Source organism: Cyprinus carpio, chromosome B10 (genome assembly GCF_018340385.1).
Source record: "Cyprinus carpio isolate SPL01 chromosome B10, ASM1834038v1, whole genome shotgun sequence".
Classification (NCBI taxonomy): Eukaryota; Metazoa; Chordata; class Actinopteri; order Cypriniformes; family Cyprinidae; genus Cyprinus; species Cyprinus carpio.
In genome coordinates, this window is record NC_056606.1 from 3477345 (window position 1) to 3504751 (window position 27407).

The 27407-nt window shown below is 36.5% G+C and overlaps 1 protein-coding gene across 2 annotated transcripts in view; it reads right to left on the bottom strand.

Annotated features, from left to right (window-relative positions):
• The window catches only part of cdc42se2 (CDC42 small effector 2), a 39103-nt gene extending 12159 nt beyond the window's left edge, over positions 1-26944 (bottom strand). Inside the window, exons 1-2 of one of the 2 annotated variants that reach the window (XM_042732132.1) lie at positions 26713-26944; positions 2932-3188 (exon numbers count right to left, since the gene is read on the bottom strand). In XM_042732132.1, coding sequence (XP_042588066.1) covers positions 2932-2985 — 54 coding nt within the window. In that variant the 5' untranslated portion in view covers positions 2986-3188; positions 26713-26944. Of the gene's footprint in view, positions 1-2931; positions 3189-11259; positions 11444-26712 lie in introns of those variants that run through there. The other variant, XM_019099139.2, reaches the window with a different exon arrangement.
• Between the last annotated feature and the right edge of the window lie 463 nt (positions 26945-27407).

Here is a 27407-nt window from a genome sequence, read left to right on the forward strand (position 1 = left end):
TGCTTACTGATTTCACTGAAATTAACTGAGCTTTTTACAGAGATCTGCAGGTGCAGATTCAGCGAAGGACTTATTATTGTTAAAGAGGACATTTCATGTTCAAAATGCAAAACTAACTTCCCTGTGTACCATGATCTACTGAAACTAAACAGCAAAGACAGCTCTAGAGGAAGTGCATTGGCATGGTTCAAATCTTACTTATCTGACTGCCATCAGGTCAGATGTGTTTTTTTATTTTTATGAACTGCATATTCTCACTATATCACTCTATATGAGCCATAAAATCCTAAAGTATCAAATATGAGACAAGAAAAAACATCTATGCAAAATTTTTGATTGTACTTAACTTGACTGCCATCAGTTCGTGGCAATGAATGAAGAGGTATCATATCAATCACAAGTGCAGTATGGAGTACCTCAAGGCTCAGCACTAGGACCATTACTTTTCATGCTTTACATGTTACCCTTGAGAGATATTATTAGGAAACATGTTAGCTTTCACTGTTATGCTGATGATACCCAGCTCTATATTTCTTCGCGGCCCAACAAAACATACCAATTTACAAAAATAATGGAATGCATAGTTGATGTAAAAAACTGGATGAATGTTAGCTTTCACTGTTATGCTGATGATACCAACAGAGGTGTTAATTATAGGACCAAAAAACTCTGCATGTAATAACCTAGAACACTGTCCAAGACTTGATGGCTGCTCTGTCAATTCTTCGTCATCAGTTAGGAACCTAGGTGTGCTATTTGATAGTAATCTTTCCTTTGAAGCATTTGCGTTTCTGGCATTTGTAAAAATGCACTTTTCCATTTCAAAAATATATCTAAATTGTGACATATGCTCTCAATGTCAAATGCAGAAATGTTAATTCATGCATTCATGACCTCAAGGTTAGATTATTGTAATGCTTTATTAGGTGGTTGTTCTGCACACTTAATAAACAAACTCCAGCTGGTCCAAAATGCAGCAGCTAGAGTTCTTACTAGAACCAGGAAGTATGACCATATCAACACTGGTTCTGTCAACACTGCACTGGCTCCCTATCAAACATCATATAGATTTTAAAATCTTACCAATTACCTATAAGGTCCTGAATAGTTTAGCACCTCGCGGTGACTTGACTTGACTCCACCAGCAGCAGCTAACTGGACCATGCTAGCTAGCCAAACCTTCGCCTCAGAACTATAACTATTAAAAAATGTTAGCCACATCACATCCATACAGACATAAATGTATTATAAATAAATAGGGGAAGGACCCACTTTGTATTAGGTGTCCTTACTACTAACTTGCATAGAAAATTTGATACAGTATACTTATTGTGTACATACTGTACGTCATTACATTGTACTTTCCATCAAACTTGCTGTTTCATATTTGATATGCAAATTTCTAAAATGATCAACATGATTAAACTTGTGCTGATAAACCTGTTACAAACAATCTACTCCATGCCTTCTGTCATCTGATTGGTAGTTTAGCCTTTTTAGCAAGTAAAAGGTCTTTTAGTATAATTGTGCAAACGTCCACCTTCAGCTCAAGACATCATGTGTCTTTTTGCTCTGAAAGACACATAAAACATATACTTTGATATTGTTTTAATATTTCAATATTTCATACTGTACTGAAGCAGCTTAGCTTTACTTGTCATAAAGATCTCATTAATTTACATTAGAAGCTATCACATTCCACCTTACTTTCTGGCCATATATATCAACTGCTCAAAAGTTATGTAAAGATATACAGGTAACACTTTAGAATAGGGAACACTTATTCACTATTACATACAAATGTCCCCTTTAATAAATTCCTTATTTGTTGCTTATTAATAGTTAGTAAGGTAGTTGTTAAGTTTAGGTATTGGATTGGGGATGTAGAATAAGGCATTAATATATGTTTAATTAGTACTAATAAATGGCTAATATTCTAGTAATATGCATGCTAATAAGCAACTAGTTAAGAGACCCTAAAATAAAGTGTTACCGATATACAAATAAATAAATTAAATGTATTATTATTAATATTTTTTTTTTTTATGAATTCCATATTCTCACTATATCATACTATATGAGCTAATTCTAATTCTAAAGTATCAAATATGAGACAAGAAAAAACATCTATACAAAATTTTTGGTTTCACTTTAGCTTGAGCACCAATTCTGACTATTAACTAACAATTAACTATGGTTTTTGCCTGAATAGACTCCTAATTTGCTGCCTATTAATAGTTAGCAAGGCAGTTGTTAAGTTTAGGTATGAGTTATGATTAAGGATTATAATTGCTTTATAAGTACTAATAAACAGTCAATATATTAGTAATATTCAAGCTAATATGCAACTAGTTAATAGTTAGAATTGGTTTCTAAACTAAAGCGTTACCAACTCTTTTTTTTTTTTTTACATTTGTCTAAAGGTTTTATAAACTGTTGCATAAAAACAAGACTATTATTTTATATGTAAGGCTTCACAGGGTTAATGTACCTTTCGATACTTGACCGACCGAAAAACACATCAAACCCTATCCATATCACAACCTCAATAGCAACAAATGTAAATCTGGCAAGAATTCTGCAGAACAACATGTACTGTCTGCAGACCATAACTGCATTGTTGCAAATGCTTAATTCTATACTGTACATGCATAGTACTTAAAGACACATAACATAAAACTGGTCAAAATTTTTGTTGTTGCTTATTTTTATTTTTTTAATGTATATTAATTGTAGTTAAATAAAATTAAAATAATGTAAATCTGGCAAGAATTCTGCAGAACAACATGTACTGTCTGCAGACCATAACTGCATTGTAAGACGGGCTGGGGGTGTGGTAGAGGACTATGATAGGGACCGGTAATTGGTTTAATGAAAGTGATTTCTTCCTGGTTTCTGTGGTTTGGAGGCTGGAGGTGATGATAATCTTACCGGCTGTGGCTGCTCGGCGATACAGCAGTTGAAGCACAACCAGAATTCACTCATGACTCGCAGACAGTCCTAAAGTGCCGCTGTGCCCGTGGGCCCTGAGGGGCTCTGGCGCTTCTGGACGGGGCTCAAGGTCTGATCGGGGACGATGGTGTTCTTCAGCCTGAGGATCCAGGGAACGGAGAGCAGGAAGAGAGCAATGGCAGAGATCCAGATGGGAAGCCTGTTTATGGCTCAGTCCACTCAGCAAACACTCAGACCTGCAGGACACAAGAAGACGCTGTCAGATCATTTACACCAGCACTTGCCTCACGGGGAACAAATGGGGCTGCACAAGTAATTGAAATAAAATCAAAATAGCGATATATCATGATATCACAATATCAAGATAAAGGTGAATTATATATTCAGCTCTGCTGCGTGTTTTACATTCACAATCATATAATTTCCAACATTTTTGTGGAAAGACGTTTACAGCATTTCACCAATATTCCACCAAAATAACAGCTTCAGGATCTGACATGTTACATTTAAATTCTGTAACATTTTAATTTAAAACATCAATATTTATACAGTAACTTCTGTGTTCGTTGGTTCAAATCACAATAACAATATAATTTTTTTTGCCAAGTTCTCCAGCCATATATATATATGGATGGATGGATGGATGGATGGATAGATTAGATTAGATGTGTCATCTGTGTATATAACAAGATAGTCTGCTAGCAAATTAGTGTTTGCTATACTTGTCATCATACACTAAACTATAATTACACATTAATTATGATTCAATGTTGCTGGTGAGAAATGAATTAGCATTGATGTCTATTAGCCTGTAATTACACTAATATGCACTTTTAGGCAAGAAGGCTGTTCTCTGTTGCTGGATAATCTTTAAAATAGTTGTTTACAGACAGACCCACTGCTCTCAAAAAGTATTTGGATACTAAGATCATTTAAAACTAATTGTCAGAATGTCAAATTTCAAACCAAATGAGTTTTCTGTACTTCTGAGACATTTTTGCAATCACTCTTAATCAGCGGTCGTGATGGTGATTTTAGTGAAGCACTGAAGTAGAATAACCACAGCTGTAGTTCCTTTTCTTTTCATTTTCACACTGTATCTATTGTTTTGTGATTGTGAACAAACTTCTCTTTGTGAAGTATTATGCACCGTGCAGGTGCACCATGTTCTGTCATTCTTTCAAATCAGCACCTCTTGCTTTATTTTATTAAGGCAAGCACACAAAAATATTTGGATTTTTATCATTATAGGGTGGTTGTGTACACACACTGCCAACACACATTTCAAATCAAACGACTTGATGTTGAGTAAAAGTGAATTTTGCATTTTTTGATCCCATTTAAAGCTTTTGTTATGTTGTGTTTTGTTTGACGAGGGACACACAGGGTCAGAAACTCTACATAAAAAATCAAATCAGCTCCTAACTTTTAAGTTACTTAAGCACTAAAGCTTGTCCAAGTGAGAGAGACAATAGATCTGCTGAAATGCAGTGCAGTGAAAACAGAATTCACAGATGAATTATAATATTAGTTTGTGAGTATTATATTATACTACTGTGTGCCATTCAGTAATAATCAAATGTATTATTCATACGTATACACACAGGAGAATTTATCACAGACATTCTTTCCTAAGATTCACAACAGCTGCGTAAGAGTTTGTTCTTAACCTCGTTCTAATGTTAATGAATTCTAAACAAGTGACTGTGTGCCTGAGGTTAGAAATGTTCATAAAACTCACTTTTGTTTTTGCAGGTCAGTTATTAATAATCTCATCTTTTCCATCAAGGTTTAAATAAAAAGACAAAAAATGAGTGAAAATGCCTTTCAATTAAAACTGAATTATCAACAGGCGTCTAGGCACAAACATTTTTATATGGTTGGTAAAAAATGCATGTTTTTTTTGTTTTTTGTAATTTTATTTGTGTATGTTTAAAAATAAGTATACCGTGATAATATAGTATAATATAGCAATAATCACTGTGACATCTGTCATGATAAAATGACTCCTAAAGACCGTGATAATATAGTATAATATAGCAATAATCCCTGTGACATCTGTCATGATAAAATGACTCCTAAAGCAATATATATATATCTATATAAATATCTAACATTTTGGCTATATTGTTAAGCTCTGTGGTCAGAATACTGCAAGAATTATGTGTTTTTGGATCATGTGTAATTATTATTAATAACAAATGTTTAACATTGCTGTCTTTTACCAAATTAAATTGATTTTTTTCCCCCAAAAAATGAAAATACTGTCATCATTTACTTGTTCCAAACCTGTATGAGCTTCATTCTTCTGTTAAACACAAAAGAAGATATTTTGAAGAATGCTGGTACCCAAACAGTTGATACCATGAAGAACTTTTAAGATCGTTTTATTTACTAACGATCATTTCATTAGTAAAACCAACGGTAAACCAACAGTCTCAAACCAATCAGCTTCTGATGTAAAAATCAGTTATTAGGACAGAGCACTAAAATGCTGGTAATGTATGCTTGATATTTTTGACTGAAAATGTGCATATGAATAATATGATTGTAGGCAAGGTGGTGGACACATGCTGGTGCATCCTGTGCTGAGAACACAAATATATGAGCCACATGTCTATGGAAATAAACCTGGGAACAGAGCTGGTCTCTGTGCAGCGTCTTCCGCTGCTAAAATTATCTGTGCATTTCAATACGCTTTGATTCCTGTAAAGTCACAGTGTCTAGTTTCTCCACAGTCTCTACTCATCCCTGGATTCATCAAGTTAAGATTTAGATAGATCTAAAAGTTGACAGGATATGAGATCATTGATGCCCAAATCCGTTTTTCTGACTATATCCGATTTTTTTGACGAAACGACCCGCTTACATCATCTTTTAAAAGTGACCCGTATCCGAGTTTTTGCATTTACACTATACACTGCTGAAACGTACCAAAACGTAGACGTCTCTGACGCGGAAAAAGGTAAGTAAAACAGCACGAAATACATGGGACTGCATATGCAAATAATATTATACAGTGTTTTGCTTCGACAATATTTTGAAAAGTCAACATAAAAAAATCAGCAAAACTTTGGTCTCGTACGGCGCGGGCGGAGAAAAAAGCGCTTAAACGTTTGCCTCCCCATATCTCGTGAACATGTCGTTAAAACAGGATTTATTTCTGTAACAACCCTGCATTATGTTTGCCTGCACTGTCTCTTCGCCCCAAAGACTTAAAAAGACATGAAACTTGCGGCATTGCTCCACTGTGTGTATCCTTAGTCCTCCATCGCGCCTATCAATAAGTTCATGTGATCTCAGTTGGGTGGTGTCCACCTGAGTTAACGTCACCTTTTTTATGACGTACGACTCGCATTTACTGGGGAATATCCGATTTGTCTGCTTACATGGCACACGCAAATGGCACGTATCCGATTATATCCGCTTTATTACCACATATGAATGAGGCCTGAATCCGATCTGAGAAAATCGGAATCCATGCGGTTTTTTCCTGCTTACACACTCATCCGGTCATTATCCGATCTGTGCACACAATGAGAGAAAAAAAATCGGAATGGGTTCACTTGAACATGCAGTTAAATGGGGCCTGAAAGCACCTCAAAAGACAAACTAGAAATGCGGCACAACATAAACGCTTCGGTCTCGGAAGAAGATGATTACATTTTAAACCTGTATACGTGCTGTGGTTAAAGCATAGTTGATTTAGTCAACTCCTGGGTGTAGATTACCTCTAAGCAAACAGATAAGTCCAATATCTGACTTTGGCTCTTTCTTAGGAAAAAAAGACACTTTGAGCTCAACCAAGCAGCCAAGAAATCCTTGACAAATGGGAACTTTAATTCTTAAAGATGCTTCACGTTATTAGGAACTACAGCAAGCTCATCTCCATTTGCCTTTTGCTCCTAGGAAAAGAAGAAGGGAGTTTTCTAGGGAAGAATCCCATGTTCCCGGGCAGGATGACACACAGAAATCACTCCATTAGCGGTGAGCCACAAAGAGACTGTCAGCACAAGAAAGGCCTCTGTGTGGGGGGTCAGAGGAAGACCTGTTCCCAGGGAATCTGCCACGTAATGACAGATGGGAGAGATCATGTCATACTATACAGCGTTTAATAGGACTGATTACGAGTATTTGACTATTTATTTTAGATATTTTTTAACGGTTTTTAATTTAGTTAGTTTTTAGAGTCCCAACTGTCTATTATATATATTAATAGCAATCTTTGTTCAGCAACTCAAGTTTACGTCAAAGTAACACATAAAGCTGTTTTACACTGAGGTTAGACTGTTCCGATGTTTTTGGTTTTGCAGCCATCGAGTTTAAAATAAAAGAGAAAATAAAAAAAATATGATTAATTTGTTTTATTTACTGGGTTTTCTATATTGTGGACAAACATTTTCTTACAGTAAGTTGTAAATAAAATAAAAATAGTATGTTTTGCAAGAAAATACTTTCTACTTCGAAATTTCATGTTTAATTCAAAAGATCCTGGAATAATTTCTACTTAATTTGTGAAATGTATTAGTAATAGAGTGTGGTTTTCAGTGTGTTTATTTGTCAAAGTAAACCATTTCTAACCTGTACGGTATGGTCGAAGAAATATTCACGATAGTCACAGTTTGGAGGGCAAGATTGCGGTGATCACAAACGGATTCTAATTCCTTAAGAAGTGAGACGGGGGAGGCAGCTGCGAGTGAGCAAGAATTTGACAGGTAACCTCTGTTCTATGACAAGGAATTCTATTGCAATGAGTGACTGCGTTAGAGCCCGAAGGGTTACAAATGTTCCACAAAAATCACTTTGCTTTTGCAGACCGGTGCATAATATTAATAGACGGGGCATCGGGGACGGTGGGGCACGAGCTGTTTAGAGGAGCGGGAAAGACGGAAAACAGAGTGAAAATCGGACCGGCCATCAAACGGGTTGAGCACTGCTTTCAGAGGATAGAAAACTAGACCAGCCAGAGAACGGGGGCAGCAAACATTTCTATATGGTTTACATTTCTATATATGGTTACTAAAACAGGCAAAAACTACATGTTTATTAAAATATAAGTCATATATGAGTTTCCATTTAAAAATAAGTATACCGTGATAATATAGTATAATATAGCAATAATCCCCCGTGAAATCTCGTCATGATAACATGAATCCTAAAAGAATATATATATATATATATATTATATATATATATATATATATATATATGCGATATATATAATATATTATATATATAATATATATAAAATATATCTATATAAATATCTAACATTTTGGCTATATTGTTAAGCTCTGTGGTTATATCTATGTGTAATTATTATTAATAACAAATGTTTGCGTTGAACATTGCTGTCTTTTACCAAATTAAATGGATTTTTTTCCAAATGAAAATACTGTACATCATTTACTTGTTCCAAAACCTGTCATTTGGGGGGGGGGAGCGTCCATCTTCTGTTACACACAAAAAAGAAGGATATTTTGAAGAATGCTGGTACCCAAACAGTTGATTGGTCTTTAGGTTGTTTTTTTTTATTAAGGTTATTTTATTTGTTAAAACAAAGGTTAAACAAAAGTTTTAAAACAATTCAGGTTAAATTTTTTAAAATTTTGTTCACACAGCCTTGTCTTACGCTTTTAATCTGTGGTAACTGCATGCTTGGATGCGCTTTGACTAAAAATGTGCATATGAAGTATATATGATGTAGCAAGGTGGTGGACACCATGCTGGTGCATACTGTGCTGAGAACACAAATATATGAGGCCACATGTCTATGGAAATAAACATGGGAACAGAGCTGGTCTCTGTGCAGCGTCTTCCGCTGCTAAAATTATCTGTGCATTTCAATACGCTTTGATTCCTTTAAAGTCACAGTGTCTAGTTTCTCCACAGTCTCTACTCATCCTGGATTCATCAAGCTAAGATCTAAAAGTTGACAGGATATGAGATCATTTCAGGTCTTGATGCCCAAATCCGTTTTCTGACTAGTTCCGATTTTTTTGACGATACCGCTTACATCATCTTTTTAAAAGTGGGACCCGTATCCGATTTTGGCATTTACACTATACACTGTGAAACTACCAAACGTAGACGTTCTGTGACGCGGGAAAAAAAGGAAGTAAAACAGCACGAAATACAATGGATGCATATGCAAATAATATATACAGTGTTTTGGCTTTCCACAATATTTTGAAAAGTCAACAAAAAAATCAACAAAAACTTTGGTCTCGTACGGCGGCGGAAGAGAGAAAAGAAAAAAAGCGCTGTAAACCGTGCCTCTCCCATATATCGTGAAATGTCTTTAAACACGGATTTATTTCTGTAACAACCCTGCATTTTTGCCTGCACTGTCTCTCTTCGCCCCAAAGACTTAAAAGACATGAAACCTTGGCAGGTTGCTCCACTGTTGGGTATCCTTCGTCCTCCATCGCCGCGCTATAATAAGTCATGTGATCTCAGTTGGTGGTGTCCACCTAGAGTAACGTCACTTTTTTAATGACGTAACGACTCGCATTTAGGGGGGAATATCCGATTTGTCTGCTTACTGGCACACGCAAATGCACGTATCCGATTCATATCTCGATTTATTACCACATATGGAATGAGGCCTGAATCCGATCTTGAGAAAATCGGAATCCATGGCGGTTTTTTCCTGTTACCCACGGTTCACGGTCATATCCGATCTGTGCCACATTGAGAGGTGAAAAATCGGAATTGGGTCACTTGAAACCATGCAGTGTAAATGGGGCCTTAGTTAAGATCTAAAAGTTGACAGGATATGAGATCATTTCAGACTGAGCTCTATCCGCCACAAGATGATTACATTTTAAACCTGTATACGTGCTGTGGTTAAAGCATAGTTGATTTAGTCAACTCCTGGGTGTAGATTACCTCTAAGCAAACAGATAAGTCCAATTCTGATTGGCTCTTTCTTAGGAAAAAGACACTTTGAGCTCAACCAAGCAGCCAAGAAATCCTTGAAAATGGGAACTTTAATTCTTAAAGATGCTTCACGTTATTAGGAACTACAGCAAGCTCATCTCCATTTGCTCCTGTAGGAAAAGAAGGGAGTTTTCTAGGGAAGAATCCCATGTTCCCGGGCAGGATGACACACAGAATCACTAAATTAGCGGTTAGCGGTGAGGAGAATGTAGGCTGTCGGAAGGAGTATGTGTGTCTGTGTGGGGGGTCAGAGGAAGACCTGTTCCCAGGGAATCTGCCACGTAATGACAGATGGGAGAGATCATGTCATACTATACAGCTGTTTAATAGGACTGCTATGAGTTATTTACACAGCTATTTTACACCAGGTTTAAAGGTAGCTCCTTCAATCAGAATTTAGAGTCCCAACTGTCTATTATATAATATTAATAGCAATCTTTTGTTCAGAACTCTAGTGTTACGTAACGTAACACTAAGCTGTTTTTACACTGATGTTAGACTGTTACGCATGTTTTGGTTTGCAGCCATCGAGTTTAAAATAAAAGAGAAAATAAAGAAATATGATTAATTTGTTTTATTTACTTGTTTTTCTTTAGTTATCGAGTTTAATTTTTTTTATTTAATTTGTATATGTAAGTATTAATAGATGTATTTTTTGATTGAAAATTTTTTTGACTTAGTAATTTGTTGTTTAATTCAAAGTGTTACTTGCTGAATATTTCTACTTATTTGTGAAATTTATTAGTAATAGAGTGTGTTTCAGTGTGTTTATTTGATAAATAAACCATTTCTATTGAATTTCTGGTCTAATAAAATATTCAAATATTTACATTTTGTGGTCAAGATTTCTTTCTTTATTTTTATCTTATTTTTATTTTTTAAAGAAATTGATACTTTTATTCAGCATTCGATTGATCAAAAGTGACAGTTAAGACATTTATGTTACAAAAGATTTTGATTTCAAATAAGTTTTGTTCTTTTAGAATCCTGAAATGTATCACAGTTTCCACAGAAATACTGAGCAGCACAACCGTTTTCAATAATAATAATGATATTTGCACAGGTTTACTGTTTTCACTATAGTTCTGATATATAAAGTATATAGTTCTGAAAAATATTTAACAATCTTACCGACCTCAAACTTTTGTATACACAGTTTACTATGATATAAAATAATTAATACCGGCCAATATAACATTCTCATCACACCGCCTTCCTTTATTTACATTGATGCAAGTGCATGCATATTATAACTCATCAGAGAACCATCATCAAGACCTCATCAAGACTGGCCCCACCAAACGTATAAATCATACACCAATGCAACAACTCCCAAAGAAACGACTGGTTCACAATCTTACTCACCATGCTGACCGGCCGCAGTGATGAAGTGAGAGGAGCCTGAGCGTTTATCCCGGGCCGAGGAGCTGTGGGCTCTCCAGGAGGCCTTTGTCCCGCACTCAGTTACGGATCAGCGGGCGAGTGGCATTCATTCACTGCATCACTGACCGGCCAGGGCTCGTGCACGCTCTTGAGCATAAGCCCCGCCCCCTCCATCCCACCGCCGTGGAGGCTTTTATGTAAGCACCATCCTCCCACTGAATGCGGCTTACGTAAGTAATGCTGGGGTGAAGAAACACTCGCAATGTGCTGGCTTACAAGAAAACCATTGACGAAAACCACAACACTCCGTAATCCTGTTCACTGTACCACATCAAGAGCATTAGGACTTGTCTTCATGTGCTCGATTACATTACACTGGCATTAATTATTGATTTTTTTTTAAGCATTTATTTAACCAGGAAAGAACCTCACTGAGATTAAAAATCTCTTTTACAGGAGTGTCCTGGCCAAGATATGCGGCCCAGTTATACAAATACACATATGTGACCAGTCATAAGGGTTTTACATCATCTGAAAGCTGATTAAATAAGCTTTCCATTGATGTATGGTTTGTTAGGATAGGACGATATGGCCGAGATACAACTGTAATCTGAGAATGCAAAAAAATCTAAATATTGAGAAAATCGCATTTAAAGTTGTCCAAATGAAGTTCTTAGCAATGCATATTACTAATCAGAAATTACGTTTTGATATATTCACAATAGAAGATGTACAAAATACCTTTATTAAACATGTTCTTTACTTAATATCCTAATGATTTTTGACAAAAAAAAAGGATAATTTTGACCCATACAGTGTATTGTTGGTTATTGTTTTTGATATATTTTTGTTTTTTGTGTATTGTTTTTTATTGTTCAGGGTTATATATGTGATATTTGTGTTTGGTTTTGTGCAAAGTACAGAATTAAAAGCATTTGGAATTCATTAGATCATTTTCTATTGCTGGCATAAGTTTTTTTAAATTACGGAAAGCACCAACTGATTTAGCCGCAGTTTAATGTGAAGAGAGTTCCAATCTGAAGGTGCAGCATACAGGAACAGAACATGAGATGGATATGTAACATGAGGAAATGCAACTCAGCAAAAATGGCTTGATTGGAGAAGTGGAATTATAAATGTTTTTTCAGAGAGGGAAGCCCCTGCCCTTTTCAAAGCTCATTAACCAATGCATGACACGGGACAATTGCTTCGCTTGTTGTTGAACACTGGCTTTCAGTTCCTCCATCATTGGACTGTGTGTGTGTGTGTGTGTGTGTGTGTGTGTGTATGACCAAATCCACAGTCTACATTTATACATAAACACACAATGTGTCACAGTTAGAGTGCGTATCCATACAGGGTAGGACTGTTATAATATTACAAATAATATAATAAAACCAGAATCTTTGAGTGCAAATAATCCCTTTGAGCACTGAACGATTTGGAAAAAACTTTCTATTTTTTTTTTAACTAACTTAAACATCTTACATTTAAAAGGCAGTGCCTCTTTCCACTTTAGTTTTCATAGTATACATTTGCATCATTTTGACCCATTCAATATAACTATGAAATATTAGTAATATTTTATTATGATTTAAATTTCTTTGTAATTACTATTAAAATCAAATATATTGCAATAATAATACTACTGTACTATAAAATAATCTGGGAAAAAAGCATTATTTAATAAAAATAAAGAATATATATTTTTATAGTACTATAAAATTACAATATTAATATTAACGTTTTAATTTCTTCATTTTTTCATGCTAATCCCTGTATCTTTTATTTTGGCTCTTTGCTGGCAATGAAATATATGCACTGTTGGTTTCAGAGTGAAACGTGGCACTGTGTTCATTTCTTATTGGTTGCATAACAAAAGTGGTAATTTCATGAAGACTCAATTCCAAACTCTACGAAAAACCATCTCAATGGATAATAAACTGTTTTTTTTCCAGTAAATTTTGGGATATAGCGTATTGTAAATGTAATTGAATTTTAGCCATTATGTGTATCTTTCATTTTCTGTATAAAATGTACATTACACATGATTTTTCTTGTCATAATTTATTGTGTGTTTATCATTTTCTGTATAAAATGTACTTTTTGTGATTTTTTTTATTGTAATATCCACTGTCTATTGTCTAGTGTAGCGACACATGAAGTATCACATGCACACTTTCACTTTCCAGGAAAATAGTGCATTATGTTACTTTTGTGTTACTCTGTCACCTGGACTGGGCCTACTTTTTTATAAATGAACATAAAATCCAAAAGTTCTATTTTTGCCAACTGTAAAGGTCCTTTCACCCCAAAAGTGAAATAAATAAGCCTCTGGCTGAAGGAAGTACCTCTGAACCGTTACAAACTTGTGTTACTCATTTCAGGTATTTCATTGTAAATTTAAAAGTAATGTGTTACTGTACCAGTTACTTGAAAAAGTCATTTGATTATTTAACTTGTATTACCCCCAACACTGATCTCTTTAGTCAGCGAAATGACCTTTATCTTGAATCCTTGAATTTTTTTCATTCTCTGCTGTCATCTTGAACCCTCAAAACCAGGAATGGACAAATCTGGCCCTCAAGACCTTCAGAGTTTAGCTTCAATCCTAATTAAACACACCTGAACCTAAGCTAATCAATGTATTAAGACAGCTACAGAATACTGTGTTCACGCTTAAAAATAAAGGTGCTTAAAAGGTTCTTCACAGCGATGCCATAGAAGAACCACTGTGAACATCCTTGTTATTCGCTTCAACCTTTTCAAACTTTATAAATGATTATTTTTTTTTGTTGTGGTGGTGTGTGTGAGGTAAGTAGAATGTACTGTAAAAAGATGTGGGAGGCGTATCTATTTCCTTTTACTTTTTTTAAAATTTATGAGAGATTATCAGTAAATGAGATTTACCATCTTGAGTAAATGACGTCATTTGGAGCCAGAGTCTGCGCATTTGTGTGTGTGGTGTTTACCATCTTGAGTAAATGACGTCATTTGGTCTGCACAGTAGAGATTGGTTTGGGGCCAGAGTCTGTGCAGTAGAGATTGGTTTGGGGCCAGAGTCTGCACAGTAGAGATTGGTTTGGAGCCAGAGTCTGCACAGTTGTGTCGTGAGGTGGAGCCAGAGTCTGCACAGTAGAGATTGGTTTGGGGCCAGAGTCTGTGCAGTAGAGATTGGTTTTGGGGCCAGAGTCTGCGCAGTAGAGGATTGGTTTTGGGGCACAGAGTCTGCGCAGTGGAGCCAGGAGTCTGAGATTGGATTTTTTGGAGCCAGAGTCTGCACAGAGATTGTGTCGTGAGGTAGGAGCCAGAGTCTGCAAGCGAGTGTTTGCTTTGGAGCCAGAGTCTGCACAGTTGTGTCGTGAGGTGGAGCCAGAGTCTGCGCAGTAGAGATTGGTTTTTGGGGCCAGAGTCTGCACAGTTGTGTAGTGAGGTGGAGCCAGCACAGAGTCTGCACAGTAGTAAGATTGGTTTGGGGCCAGAGTCTGCGCAGTAGAGATTGGTTTGGGGCCAGAGTCTGCGCAGTAGAGATTGGTTTGGAGCCAGAGTCTGCGCAGTAGAGATTGGTTTGGGGCCAGAGTCTGCGCAGTAGAGATTGGTTTGGAGCCAGAGTCTGCGTAGTAGTGACTTGTTTGGAGCCAGAGTCTGTGCAGTGTTGATTGGTTTGGAGCCAGAATCTGCACAGTAGAGATTGTCTGCGCAGTAGAGATTGGTTTGGAGCCAGAGTCTGTGCAGTGCTGATTGGTTTGGAGCTAGAGATTGGTTTGGAGCCAGAGTGCTGCACAGTTGTGTTCGTGCAGTAGAGAGTTGCGCCATAGAGATTTGGTTGAAGCGAGTGTCTGCGCAGTAGAGATTCGTTTGCCAGAGTCTGTGCAGAGGGGAGCAGAGATTGGTTTGGAGTTGGAGCCAGAGTCTGCGCAGTAGAGATTGGTTTGGGGCAGAGTCTGCGCAGTAGAGATTGGTTTGAAGCCAGAGTGTCTGCGCAGTAGAGATTCGTTTGAAGCCAGGCGATCTGCGCAGTAGAGATTCGTTTGGAGCAAGAGTCTGCACAGTAGAGAGTCTGCGCAGTTTGGTTTGGGCCAGAGTCTGTGCAGTAGAGATTCGTTTGGAGTCTGCGCAGTAGAGATGAAGCGAGTGTTGGAGTAGAGATTCGTTTGGAGTCTGCACAGTAGAGATTGGTTTGGAGCAAGAGTCTGCACAGTAGAGATTCGTTTTTAGTTGCGCAGTGGATTCCGTGAAGAGTCTGCGCAGTAGAAATTCGTTTGGAGTCTGCGCAGTAGAGATTCGTTTGGAGAGAGAGTCTGCACAGTAGAGATTCGTTTTGGAGCAAGAGTCTGCACAGTAGAGATTCGTTTGAAAGAGAGAGTGGGAGAGAGTCTGCGCAGTTTTGGAGTCTGCGCAGTAGAGATTGGTTTGGAGCAAGAGTCTGCACAGTAGAGATTCGTTTGGAGTCTGCGCAGTAGAGATTCGTTTGAAACAGTAGTGATTGGTTTGGAAGCCCAGTAGAGGGAGTCTGCGCAGTAGAGATTCGTTTGGAGCAAGAGTCTGCACAGTAGAGATTCGTTTGGAGCAAGAGTCTGCACAGTAGAGATTGGTTTGGGGCCAGAGTCTGCGCAGTATAGATTCGTTTGGAGCCAGAGTCTGCTGCACAGTAGAGATTCGTTTGGAGCAAGAGTCTGCACAGTAGAGATTGGTTTGGGGCCAGAGCCTGTGCAGTAGAGATTGGTTTGGAGCAAGAGTCTGCACAGTAGAGATTCGTTTAGAGTCTGCACAGTAGAGATTCGTTTGTAGTCTGCGCAGTAGAGATTCGTTTGAAGCGAGTGTCTGCGCAGTAGAGATTCGTTTTGGAGTCTGCCAGTAGAGATTCGTTTGCAGCGAGTTGTGCGCAGTAGAGATTCGTTTGGAGCCAGAATCTGTGCAGTTGGGTCGTGAGGAAGATTCGTTTGTAGCAAGAGTCTGCACAGTAGAGATTCGTTTGGAGTCTGCGCAGTAGAGATTCGTTTGAAACGAGTGTCTGCGCAGTAGAGATTCGTTTGGAGTCTGCGCAGTAGAGATTCATTTGGAGCAAGAGTCTGCGCAGTAGAGATTCGTTTGGAGCGAGAGTCTACGCAGTAGTGTCATGAGGTGGAGCCGCGGTATCAATCTCCCGCCAAACTCCTGTAGACCCATTCAACCATAACGACACGCCCCGTTTTACTAGCTAAAATCAAACTTCTCATAAAAACGAACAAATGAACATATATCAGCGTGATAACAACTATCAGAAAACTGTATTGAAAGTGTAATTTATTTATTTTTATTTGAGATCAAAACACACTTGATCATGCCTTCTGAGATCCCTGGGATTACAAATTGATGGATAAAGATGTCAAAATACCTATTTTTAGGCATGATATGAGGTGAGGACATCCTTTTATCCAGCACCAGGAAGATCTTGGTTAGAAAAATGAGGATGAGTCTCAACTCTGGTCCTGGGGATCCACAGATCTGCACATTTTGCATGCCTCCCTTATTTGCACATAAGAACCCAGGACACAGGTCTGATCTCATAATAAACTTGTTGAAATATTTACAGATGTTTCTCTGCACTGTCCCAGGGGCACATTCTGATGCCATCATGCTTCTCCTCAGTACCCAGTAGACAAGTCCTTCTTTTGTGATCCAGATCACAAGACCACAAACTCACAGGCCTCTGAAGACCCCTTAGCTGGTCCTCTTTAAGTTTCACAAAAACCTTTCAAACAAACATATGGTTTCTTATCTTTATTCTGCCAGACATTATGAGATTTCCAGTCATTAAGATTTGCATGACCATGATTTTTCCATTGCTTCATGCAGCATAACAGAGCAGTGCTTCGCCTTTAAAGGTCTGGCAGTAGATTGGCATGATTATACTAATTAAATAAATTACTATTAATATACTGTTAATTAATAAATACATTTATGCATTGGGCAAAGCAATTTACATTGCATTCAGTGCATGCATTCCCTAGGCTTTGAACGCATGACCTCAGCAGTGACATATATAGCGCATATTGAGATGAACATATTCCTTAAAAGCATTGTTTTTGTTATACTAGAGAACTGAAGATGTTGTTCAATGCAACCATGTGACTTGAGATATCTGATGCAGAATGGTACACCTTGCAGCATGCAAGAAAGGATGTGTTTGACCACAAATGTCACCAAGTCTGGCACGATATGTTTGCATGTCTGCACCAGTGGTAGAGGGTACATTTCCCTTTGCAAAGAAAGTGGTAACAAAGCCTGCCTTATACTACCATTACAGCCAGCTGGCAAAGGCAACATCAATGTCTCATCTCTCCTTAAAGCAATGACCCAGATACTATTGACGACCGACCAGTTGCTTAATAAAGCCATCACTGTCTGGTTAGGCCCAATTTGACATTTTTGGCTTGTGAAGAAATCTCTCAGATTCTTCCTAACCATTATACCCATTATACCCGATCAGGGAAGTAGCTTTTTTTATTTTTTTAGCAATGTCCTGAAAAGTGCTGTTATTAGTGTACTACTGTATATATTTAAGATGTTCACATATGTCTTAAATGATCTCTGATGAGCTAACAGCCACACCACAGCTTGGTATCAGTAACTATCTCATGATATGATATAACAAAGTGCCGTGTTGCAATTCAATAGATTATCACAATATCATAACTGGCTCGTGACTGACACTATGCCAAATCCACAAGAGATTATAATAGTTGGTGAGAAAGATTTAAATTGGACAGTCTGTTTCTGTATCTATTTTAGGTTTATCTTACTTTTGTCCGGTACAGCTCTGACCACAAAGAAAGTTTTAGTATTCGCACCTATTTTTTATTCATTATTAATCTTTCTGGTTGTTGAAAAGTATGGAGGTGCAGAGGCCTTCAGAGAAATGAATAGGCCAAGAACAAAAACCAAGAATGAGCTTGATTTTAAAACATCTTAAAGAAACCAAGCTTGACAGTTGATCGTTCTCCTGCACAGCCACTGAAAACAGGATGCACGCTGATTGACAATGACATGGTTTCAGTCGCTCTGATTCATCTACATACAGCCTAAATACACTGAGCTGCCTCTGACACGAGGGTACTTGCTTATCCTGTTTCTGCTGGCATCTCAAAGCAGGCATCTTTTAGTGTGGCTTTTATGCAAATTTAAAAGGCTTTGAAAAATGAATAAAAACTCAATTAAATTTGGAAGTTACAAGCATTCTCAGATCAGATGCCTTTAGTGCCTTTGTGACACTCTATATTTGACATTTATTTATTTACCTCATCTCATGTCATTCCAAACCTTTTTAAAACTCTTTATTTGAGTTTTGCATAAGCTTTGAACTACTATTTTGACTTTTTCTTCAAAATAACGTCACTGGACTCCAAGTGCAATGCATACAGACCAAATTAGCAAAGTACTGTAAACATTTAAGTCATTTGATTGACAAGTTGCAAATTCTTAATTGCCAAAGGGACGAGTGAGGGTCTCTAGACGCGAGTGTCTGAACCACTTTGAGCCCACAAACTCTCTCTGGAGCTAATGCAAAACACACACACATCATATGTTCATTATGAACAGGAGGGGAAATATCTGCACTTCATGAAAGTGGCTGAAATAACTCCAGCGATATGCTTTACAGAGTTTCTCAGCTGTAGAAGGCATATTATGTGGAAAAAGGCTTCTGGTACAGTTCACATTCACTTATGGATTCCACAAAAATGAAATCTGAAATCTTGACACTGCTCGATGCATCTTCACACAGCAAGTTTATTGTGCAGTTGTTTCTATCTGTTTCCTTACTAAAAGGGCCCTCAGTTTCTATCATATTTTTGACAACAAAGGCAAACGTTAGAGACAAACAGATTTCCTGACAGAACTATGCTATTGTATCTTGCTTCTACAAGTATTTCAGTTCTTTTATTGCAACTCATGTTTCACGAGACTCATAGCCAAACGCCCTGCATCACAAACTCAACGGCATACCAGGTGCGCTACCGAGCAATTTTAGTTTCTTAGATAAGCCATACATATGGAGCTGGTTATGTGATGGAAACATCAAACTGTATTCGTTTACAAATTATGCACTGTGATAAAAGTGTTTTGAGTTCATAACATAGCATTGTGCAAGAAACCATGCAAAAATACATCTATATTAATTGATAATTTGCCTCTGTAATCATAATTTGTGTGAAAAGGGAAAAGCTGTTGGTGTTTTACTGCCACGAGTGTTCATCTCACCTGGAAACTGCAGAGACTTTTGCAAAAATGTAGGTGGAGGCACATTTTTCATGTAGCAAGTTTAAAACTTACAGAACTATAAGTGATGCTCACCTTAGAAAAACAACCTCTGAATGTTCCACATTGTTTAATATAATTTACATCAATTCAATCCCTGCTCTATAACTTAATGAACTAAAGTATGTTTGGTTCTTCTGCAAAGGCCAAAAGTGAATTAAAGCTGCAATGCCACAAACACACAGGGACAGGTGCCAAGATACAATTACGCAAGGAATTTCTGACCATCGCACAGACGAAAGCACGGGAGGATCTCTTAAAGAGAAACATATGGAGGCTAGATTAGATTAGGACGTTCCTGAGCATTCTCTACTCGAGCTGTAACACACCAAAATACAATGGTTTGAGAGGAAACAGAGGTCTTGGTATTAACATTTTCCTAGAATGCACTCTTGTTTTGTCCTGAATAACAATGGCGCAATCACTCACTCAATGGTACTTGACCAGATTTCTGTGCTTAGCACCAAATAAAGACTATTTGTTTTGCTGTTGGATCATATGATGTAGAACTAGATTGCAAAACAGTACGATGCTCTTTTAAAAGCTTGCAGTTATTTATGCCATTCTACCAACCTGGATTCTCAGATTTTCTAGAACACAAAAGGACAACATTTGACGAATCTTATACAGTTTTGATGATTATTATTTAGGCTTTTGTGGCTGAAAGCATTTATATTTGTTTCTATGGCATTTAATTTTATTTTAGAAAACAGTTATTTTATATTTTTTTGTATAGAAAACAGTTGACTGTTTTTACAGCCTGAGCATAAGAAACTTCTTACCGACCCCAAACCTTTGAACCCTTGTTTCTAGAAGACTTGAAGACAAAGTAATATTATTAAGTTAAGGTCTATAGTGCTTTAATGTCTTATAGTGCACAATTTAGCAGTTTAGAGCTGGCTACAGTCTACAGTCGGCGATAATACAGTTAAGGTAGCTTATATATTGCTTTATGTGAGTATGTTGAAAACGGTAATAGTTGTCGACTTAAGAAATATTCTGGTGTTGTGACAAACCCATGTTCTGCCAGAATTACTATTAAGTGATGAGTATCACTGTTTTGGTCATATCACACACCCCTAAGCAGTTTCATCAAGAAGCTGATAGAAAATCATGCTTTATGACTTATCTTTAGTCCCCCAGTGTGCAAACCAAAGGCGGATGTGGCAAGCAATGAAAAACTCTATTTGATGTTGGATAATGAAGAAAAACAACCTTAGGCTCCATCAGGGGTCCAGCTCTCCTCTGGCTATACAGTATAAACATACTGTCAATAAAGTTATAATATTGACTGAACAGTATGATTATGGACTTAGGGCCAGATTTAGTAAATAGGGCAAATTAGCATGTGACCGCAATCCCATAAAGGTCTTGATGAGAGCGGTTGTTCTGTGGCTGATCTACTGGCAATGAGCAAATTAAAGAACACAGACGCAGATCATTTCCATAATGACCAACGCAATCACCAAGAGCTTTCATTTAAATACTCTCCTCACATAAATCCTGCAAGTTAATCTTGTCGGTTTTGTTGTTTATGGTTCTTTATTTTATGAATTTTTATGTTTGTATTTTAGGGGTTTAGTTTTGCAGAGGTGTTTAGATGAAGGTGGTTTCCTTTCTTTCTGCCCAGCTGTGATATGAGTGTCTGCTGACTAAACTACTTTCCTGACTGCGTGTCTCGCATGTCACGCCGCAGGGCAAGACGATACTGCCTCCCCCGCTGCACTGTTACCAAAGGGATGATTACAAATTACAAAAACATGGTGACTTTATATTCTGATCTGCTGATCTGACAATAAGCACTTAAAGGAACGAATGCAAATGCAGCAGCCATCAAACAAGCCTGAAGCTACTGTTATCTGACTGACTGGTAGATGTACAACAGTCCAGGAGTCCTGTTCTTTAAAAGCACTTTCCAGTTTTTTTTTTTTTTACACTTTTTAAAAAAAAAATTAAACTTCTTGATTCAACAGAATGCAAGTGAATTTTTTTTTTTTTTTAATGTAGTCTGGATAATTTTTGGATGAGGCATGCCACACATAAAAACACATACCATGCCAGTTCTCAGTTAAAACCTATTTAGTCACATTCTTCTACAAAATGAGAAAATTATCAGCAGTACACAAATAAAACAAAATAAATACATTTTTAAAAATGATATATATGAGCAAACTATTTTGTTTTACCTGAAAATGAAAATTTGTTGTGATGATTTATTTATTTATTTATTTATTTTGCTGAATCAACCCAACAAAACCAATCATTTAAATGTTTGTTACATTTTGTTGCTTTTTGTTTGTCTTACATTTTGTTTGTTGTTTTATGTTTTTGTTTGTTTTTCTTTGCTTTGTGTTGTTTTATAAGGTATCTCTTTCTCTGGCTACTGTGTATAGACCACCAGGGCCGTATACAGAATTCCTAAAAGAATTTGGAGATTTCCTCTCAGACCTGTTGGTTACCGCTGATAAAGCGCTAATTTTCGGAGATTTTAACATTCATATTGATAATAAAAATGATGCATTAGGAATTGCGTTTACTGACTTAATATACTGTTTTGGAGTAAAGCAAAATGTCACCAGGACCACTCATGGTTTTAATCATACGCTAGATTTAATGATATCGCATGGAATCTATATCTATATCTTACTGACATAGATATCGTACCTCAAAGTGATGATGTTACTGACCATTTCCTTGTATCGTGCATTCTGCGTATTGATGATAATAACTATATGGCTTCGCGTTATCGTCCGGGCAGAACTATTGTTCCAGCCACCAAAGACAGATTCACAAATAACCTGCCTGATTTATCTCAACTGCTCGGTGTACCTATAAATACACATGAACTAGACAAAATGACTGGCAATATTGGGCACTATCTTCTCTAATACATTAGAAGCTGTTGCCCACATCAAATTGAAAAAGGTTAGAGAAAAACGTGCTGTGCCATGGGTACAACAGTAATACCCACGCTCTCAAGAAAGAAACTCGTAGTCTTGAGCGCAAATGGAGAAAAACTAACTTGGAAGTTTTTTAGAACTGCGTGGAAAAACAGTATGTCCAGCTATAGACAGGCTCTAAAAACTGGCCAGGGCCGAGCATATCCACAAACTCATAGAAAACAACCAAAAACAATCCACGGTTTTTTTATTTAGCACAGTGGCTAGATTAACAAATAACCAGACGCCACCCGATCTAAATATTCCCTCACAGTTAAATAGTAATGACTTTATGAATTTCTTCACTGATAAAAATAGATAACATCAGAAATACAATAACAAATGTAGATTCTACAGCGTCTAATACTTTAGTTTTATCTCATAATCGCACCCAAAGATAAACTGCAGTGCTTTACAACTATAGGACCAGGAAGAGCTAAATAAACTTATCACTGCATCTAAACCAACAACATGTTTATTATATCCTGTACCCACTAAATTACTGAAAGAGTTGTTACCTGTAGCAGGAAAAACCGCTTCTCAATATTATTAACTCGTCGTTACCTTTAGGTCACGTCCCAAAACCATTCAAGCTGGTAGTTTCTTTATCAAGAAACCACAACTAGATCCTTGTGAACTGGCAAATTACAGACCCATTTCAAATCTTTCCGTTTATGTCTAAAATTTTAGAAATATTTGTGTCCTGCTCAATTGTGCTCCTTTCTGCATTAAAAAAAAAAAAGACAAGAAAAGAACAGAAAAAGAAGAAGAAACAAGCACCATAGCACAGAAACTGCACTTGTTAAAATTACAAATGACTTGCTTCTTGCTTCAGACCAAGGCTGCATCTCATTGCTAGTTTTACTTGATCTATTTCCCCTGTTACAACACAGCTATTCATCTTAGAAACATTGCCAATGCTGCTGAGGTAAGAAAAAAGATAGTTCATAGAGGACACCATCCTCAAAGATCACGACATAATCATAGATAGACATTATAAAACTATACAGGTATCCAAGGGCAGGCTTTAAGATGGTTTTAGATCCTACCTGTCCGATCGCTACCACTAAGGTTGTTTATTTTAAATGGGGAGTCATCTCATTTGGCTCACCAGTAAAATATGGAGTGCCACAAGGATCTGTCCTAGGTCCTCTGCTATTTTCAATATACATGTTGCCCCTTGGGTAATATCATTAGAAAATACGGATTAGTTAGTTTCCACTGATTTATGCTGATGATACTCAACCTATAGATCTCACAAGACCAGGTGAAACTTCTAAATTATCTAAGCTAACAGAGTGTGTTAAAAATGTAAAAGATTGGATGACCGATAATTTTATCCTATTAAATTCATATAAGACAGAGATATTTCTCTTTGCACCAAAAACATTACACAGAATCTTGTCGATTACAATTTGCAATTAGACGGATGTACTGTTACTTCCTCCACAGTCAAAAATCTGGGTGTTATATTAGACAGTAACTTGTCTTTTGAAAATCATATTCCCATGTTACAAAAAACAGCATTCTTCCATCTTAGAAACATTTGCTTTGTGCCAAGCTACGAAAACATTACGATTGTATGCATTGAACACAGTGAAAATAGCATTTATTTGACTGAAATTTAGGAAACGTCAGCCGGCTGAATATCTAGATAGCGCTGTGAATGTTTATATTGTTACCAATTTTATTCAAAACGTGTTGGATTTTGACTAAATAGCTTCTAATCTATACCTTTTGGCTTTAATAAAATTTCCCCAAGAAACAGGCAAGAATGAACAGACTGTCCACTATGATGTCTATTCTTTCCAACAACAAAGCACTTGAACACGACAAACTCATAATTACAACTTCAGATGTGGGGAGTTAGAAGATAGCATGTGAAGTCATCATAAGACCTCTCTTTAAAACTGCAGTGATCTTTAAATTGGAGGTGATGTTTTTTCATTCTTCCATTCACTAATAATTCAAGACTACTACTTTTACTAGCAGTCCACCGGTGTATAACTTTGCATTAATTTATTAATCATGTGGTTCTACTGTCTAAATTGAGCCTGTGAGATTATAAAATCTCAGTTCTGAAATGTAAAATTGCTATTCATTATTAATAGGTCTATTCAAAAAGTAATCCTAGTACACAGATCTGCAATCTGAAATATCAACATGAATATGTGCACGCTTCAGAGGAGATCAGGAGATGACTTTGATTTTGTACAGTTCAGTTCTCTCTTCTGTAAACTGCATCACAGACAGACAGGCCTGACCTACATCTTCATCCGCAGTGTGCACAAACTATCCTGTCTCTGACTGCTATTTATATCATATTTAAATGTATGCAAAAAAAATATTTTATCACAATGCACAGACATTTTTGGACAGCCATCAGTGAAGAAAGATGGTATTTGCATTCAGATGTGTATATAGTTACAGTGTCATGAGGAAAGCACATTGTATAGTAGTGCTGTCAAACGTTTAAAATAAACGTTTTTGTTTACATAATAAAATTGTGTGTACTGTGTATATTTGTAATGTATATAAAATCAACAAAATATATATATATAAAAAATATATATATTTAAGAAAATATGTTTATATATCATACAAAATATATATATAAAAAATATATATATTTAAGAAAATATGTTTATATATCATATAAATTATATGAAATTATATATTATATTATATTATATGAAATTACATTTATGACAATGTAAATGTATGAATATAAATAAACATGTAAATACATGTAAATATTTTCTAAATATATACATGCATGTGTGTGTATTTATATATACATAATAAATATACACAGTATACACACACATATTATATAAACAAAAACTTTTATTTTGGATGTGATTAATCGCGATTAATCGTTTGACAGCACTATTGTATAGTTTTTGTTAATATTTTGAATTAGATTTTATTTTTTCATTATCAGTTTTCACTTTAATTTTAGTTAAGTTTTAGTAATTTTGTCATGTGTTTTTTTTGTCATTTTTATTTTTAAAATAGAAATGTTTATATCATTTTATTCATTTGTTTTTGTTTATTTGTTTTTTATTATTTAAGTACTTCAAATTAATCTAAACAAAAACGAGAAATGTTGGCAGCAAGCTGAAATAAAATGTGTATTATTTTATATTTTATTTTATATTAGATGTTTATTTAGTTTCTTGTACCCAATTTAGTTTCTTGTAAGTTTTTTTTTAATGGTTTTAGTTTTGGCTATAGTTATTTGTAATTGTAGTAGTTATTTGTAATTGTCCAGAATTAATTATCAGAGAGAATAAAAATCATGAGGTCAAAAAGATGGGTAAAATAAATAATATGCAAAGCTGGGTACAAAATCAAATAAAAGAAAACAAGAAAAAAAATCGCAATATGATATAAAGCACCAATGTTCAATGTATAATTTAATTAATGAATAGTAACACATCAGTAAATAAGTATTAATAATAATTCTTCCAAGTCCTATATCAACTATTGGCTGTTTATGGTTGCCAAGCAACAACACTTCTGCGCACTAAGACAAAATGCGCGTTCACACTGTGCGCTTTACGAACCGGTTCATCAAATCAGAATAAAGAACGGAACTACTATCTTATGAATTCTATTTCACACGCGTACAGTATATGCAGTGCAATGCCAAGACTTTCACATTTTCATGACAATAAGCGACTCATCTGATGTTGCCTGGCTTATAAAGACAAGTCAAAACGGAATGAATATAAAGTACTTCCTAAAACGTGCTGGTATTCAACAGTTCGCACAGCATTCAGTCTTGAGCCACAATGCACTGTGACCACTGATCTATAACACAGAATATATATAGTCATATATAGACCAGTGACTGTGACTCTATAGATCACGATGTCCCCGCACTCGCCTGTGCAGCCCACTACAGACAAAACACTGACCCTGTGTCTTTATATATCACCTTGTAATATAGGATAGTGTAAGCTATTAAACCCCCAATCCTTCAAAGATTCTGAAAAATCTGCTGCATTACCATCTTATGAAACCAGTTACTATTATTCAAAATAAAATAAAAATAATAAATTTACATGAAAAAGTGGTTTCTACTTATTCGGAGTGATTGGGCTAATACTGGAGTTTACGGAGACGCATGATGAAGTTCATTAATGCGAGCAGCAGTATTCAGGAGAATGATGTAAATGAAGAGCAGTCTTACCGTGTGCTGCTGATTTGCGAGGCTCAGCTGATCATGCGGGGAATGATGCACCTGCGCGAGACATCAGATCAGACGAGCCTCCCTCGGGATAAACACACATTTAGCTACCAGCTTTACACCTTCACCTGTGATCTGCCTTTGTGTCTCTTCTGGTTGTGAATGACAGCAGCGCTGGAGAAGGAAAGGAAACCCCTTGAATGAGGCGGAACACTCCCACTGTGTGGACAAAAAACTAAGACACAGCGCCACCTATGCGTCAATACAGGACAATACAACATGATCATACAGCCCTCATGCTCCAGGCCCACCACAATGGTGCTGGAGTAAAATTAATAATGGTAAATTCGGATTTAATCCATTATTTCCCAAAATTTAACTGAATCATTAAAGGAATAGTTCACCCAAAAAGTAAAATTCACTCGCCTCAGCTCATCTAAGATGTTGATGAGCTTGTTTCTTCATCAGATTTGGAGAAATGTAGCATTTCATCACTGTCTCAGCAATGGATGTGAATGGGTGCCATCAGAATGAGAGTCCAAACAGCTCATAAAAACATCACAATAATCCACAAGTAATCCACAGCACTCCAGTCCATCAGTTAATGTCTTGAGAAGACAAAAGCTGCTTATATGTTAAATGAATACACCATTGAGGCGTTTTAACTTTAGACTGTGGCTTCCGGTCAAAATACAAGT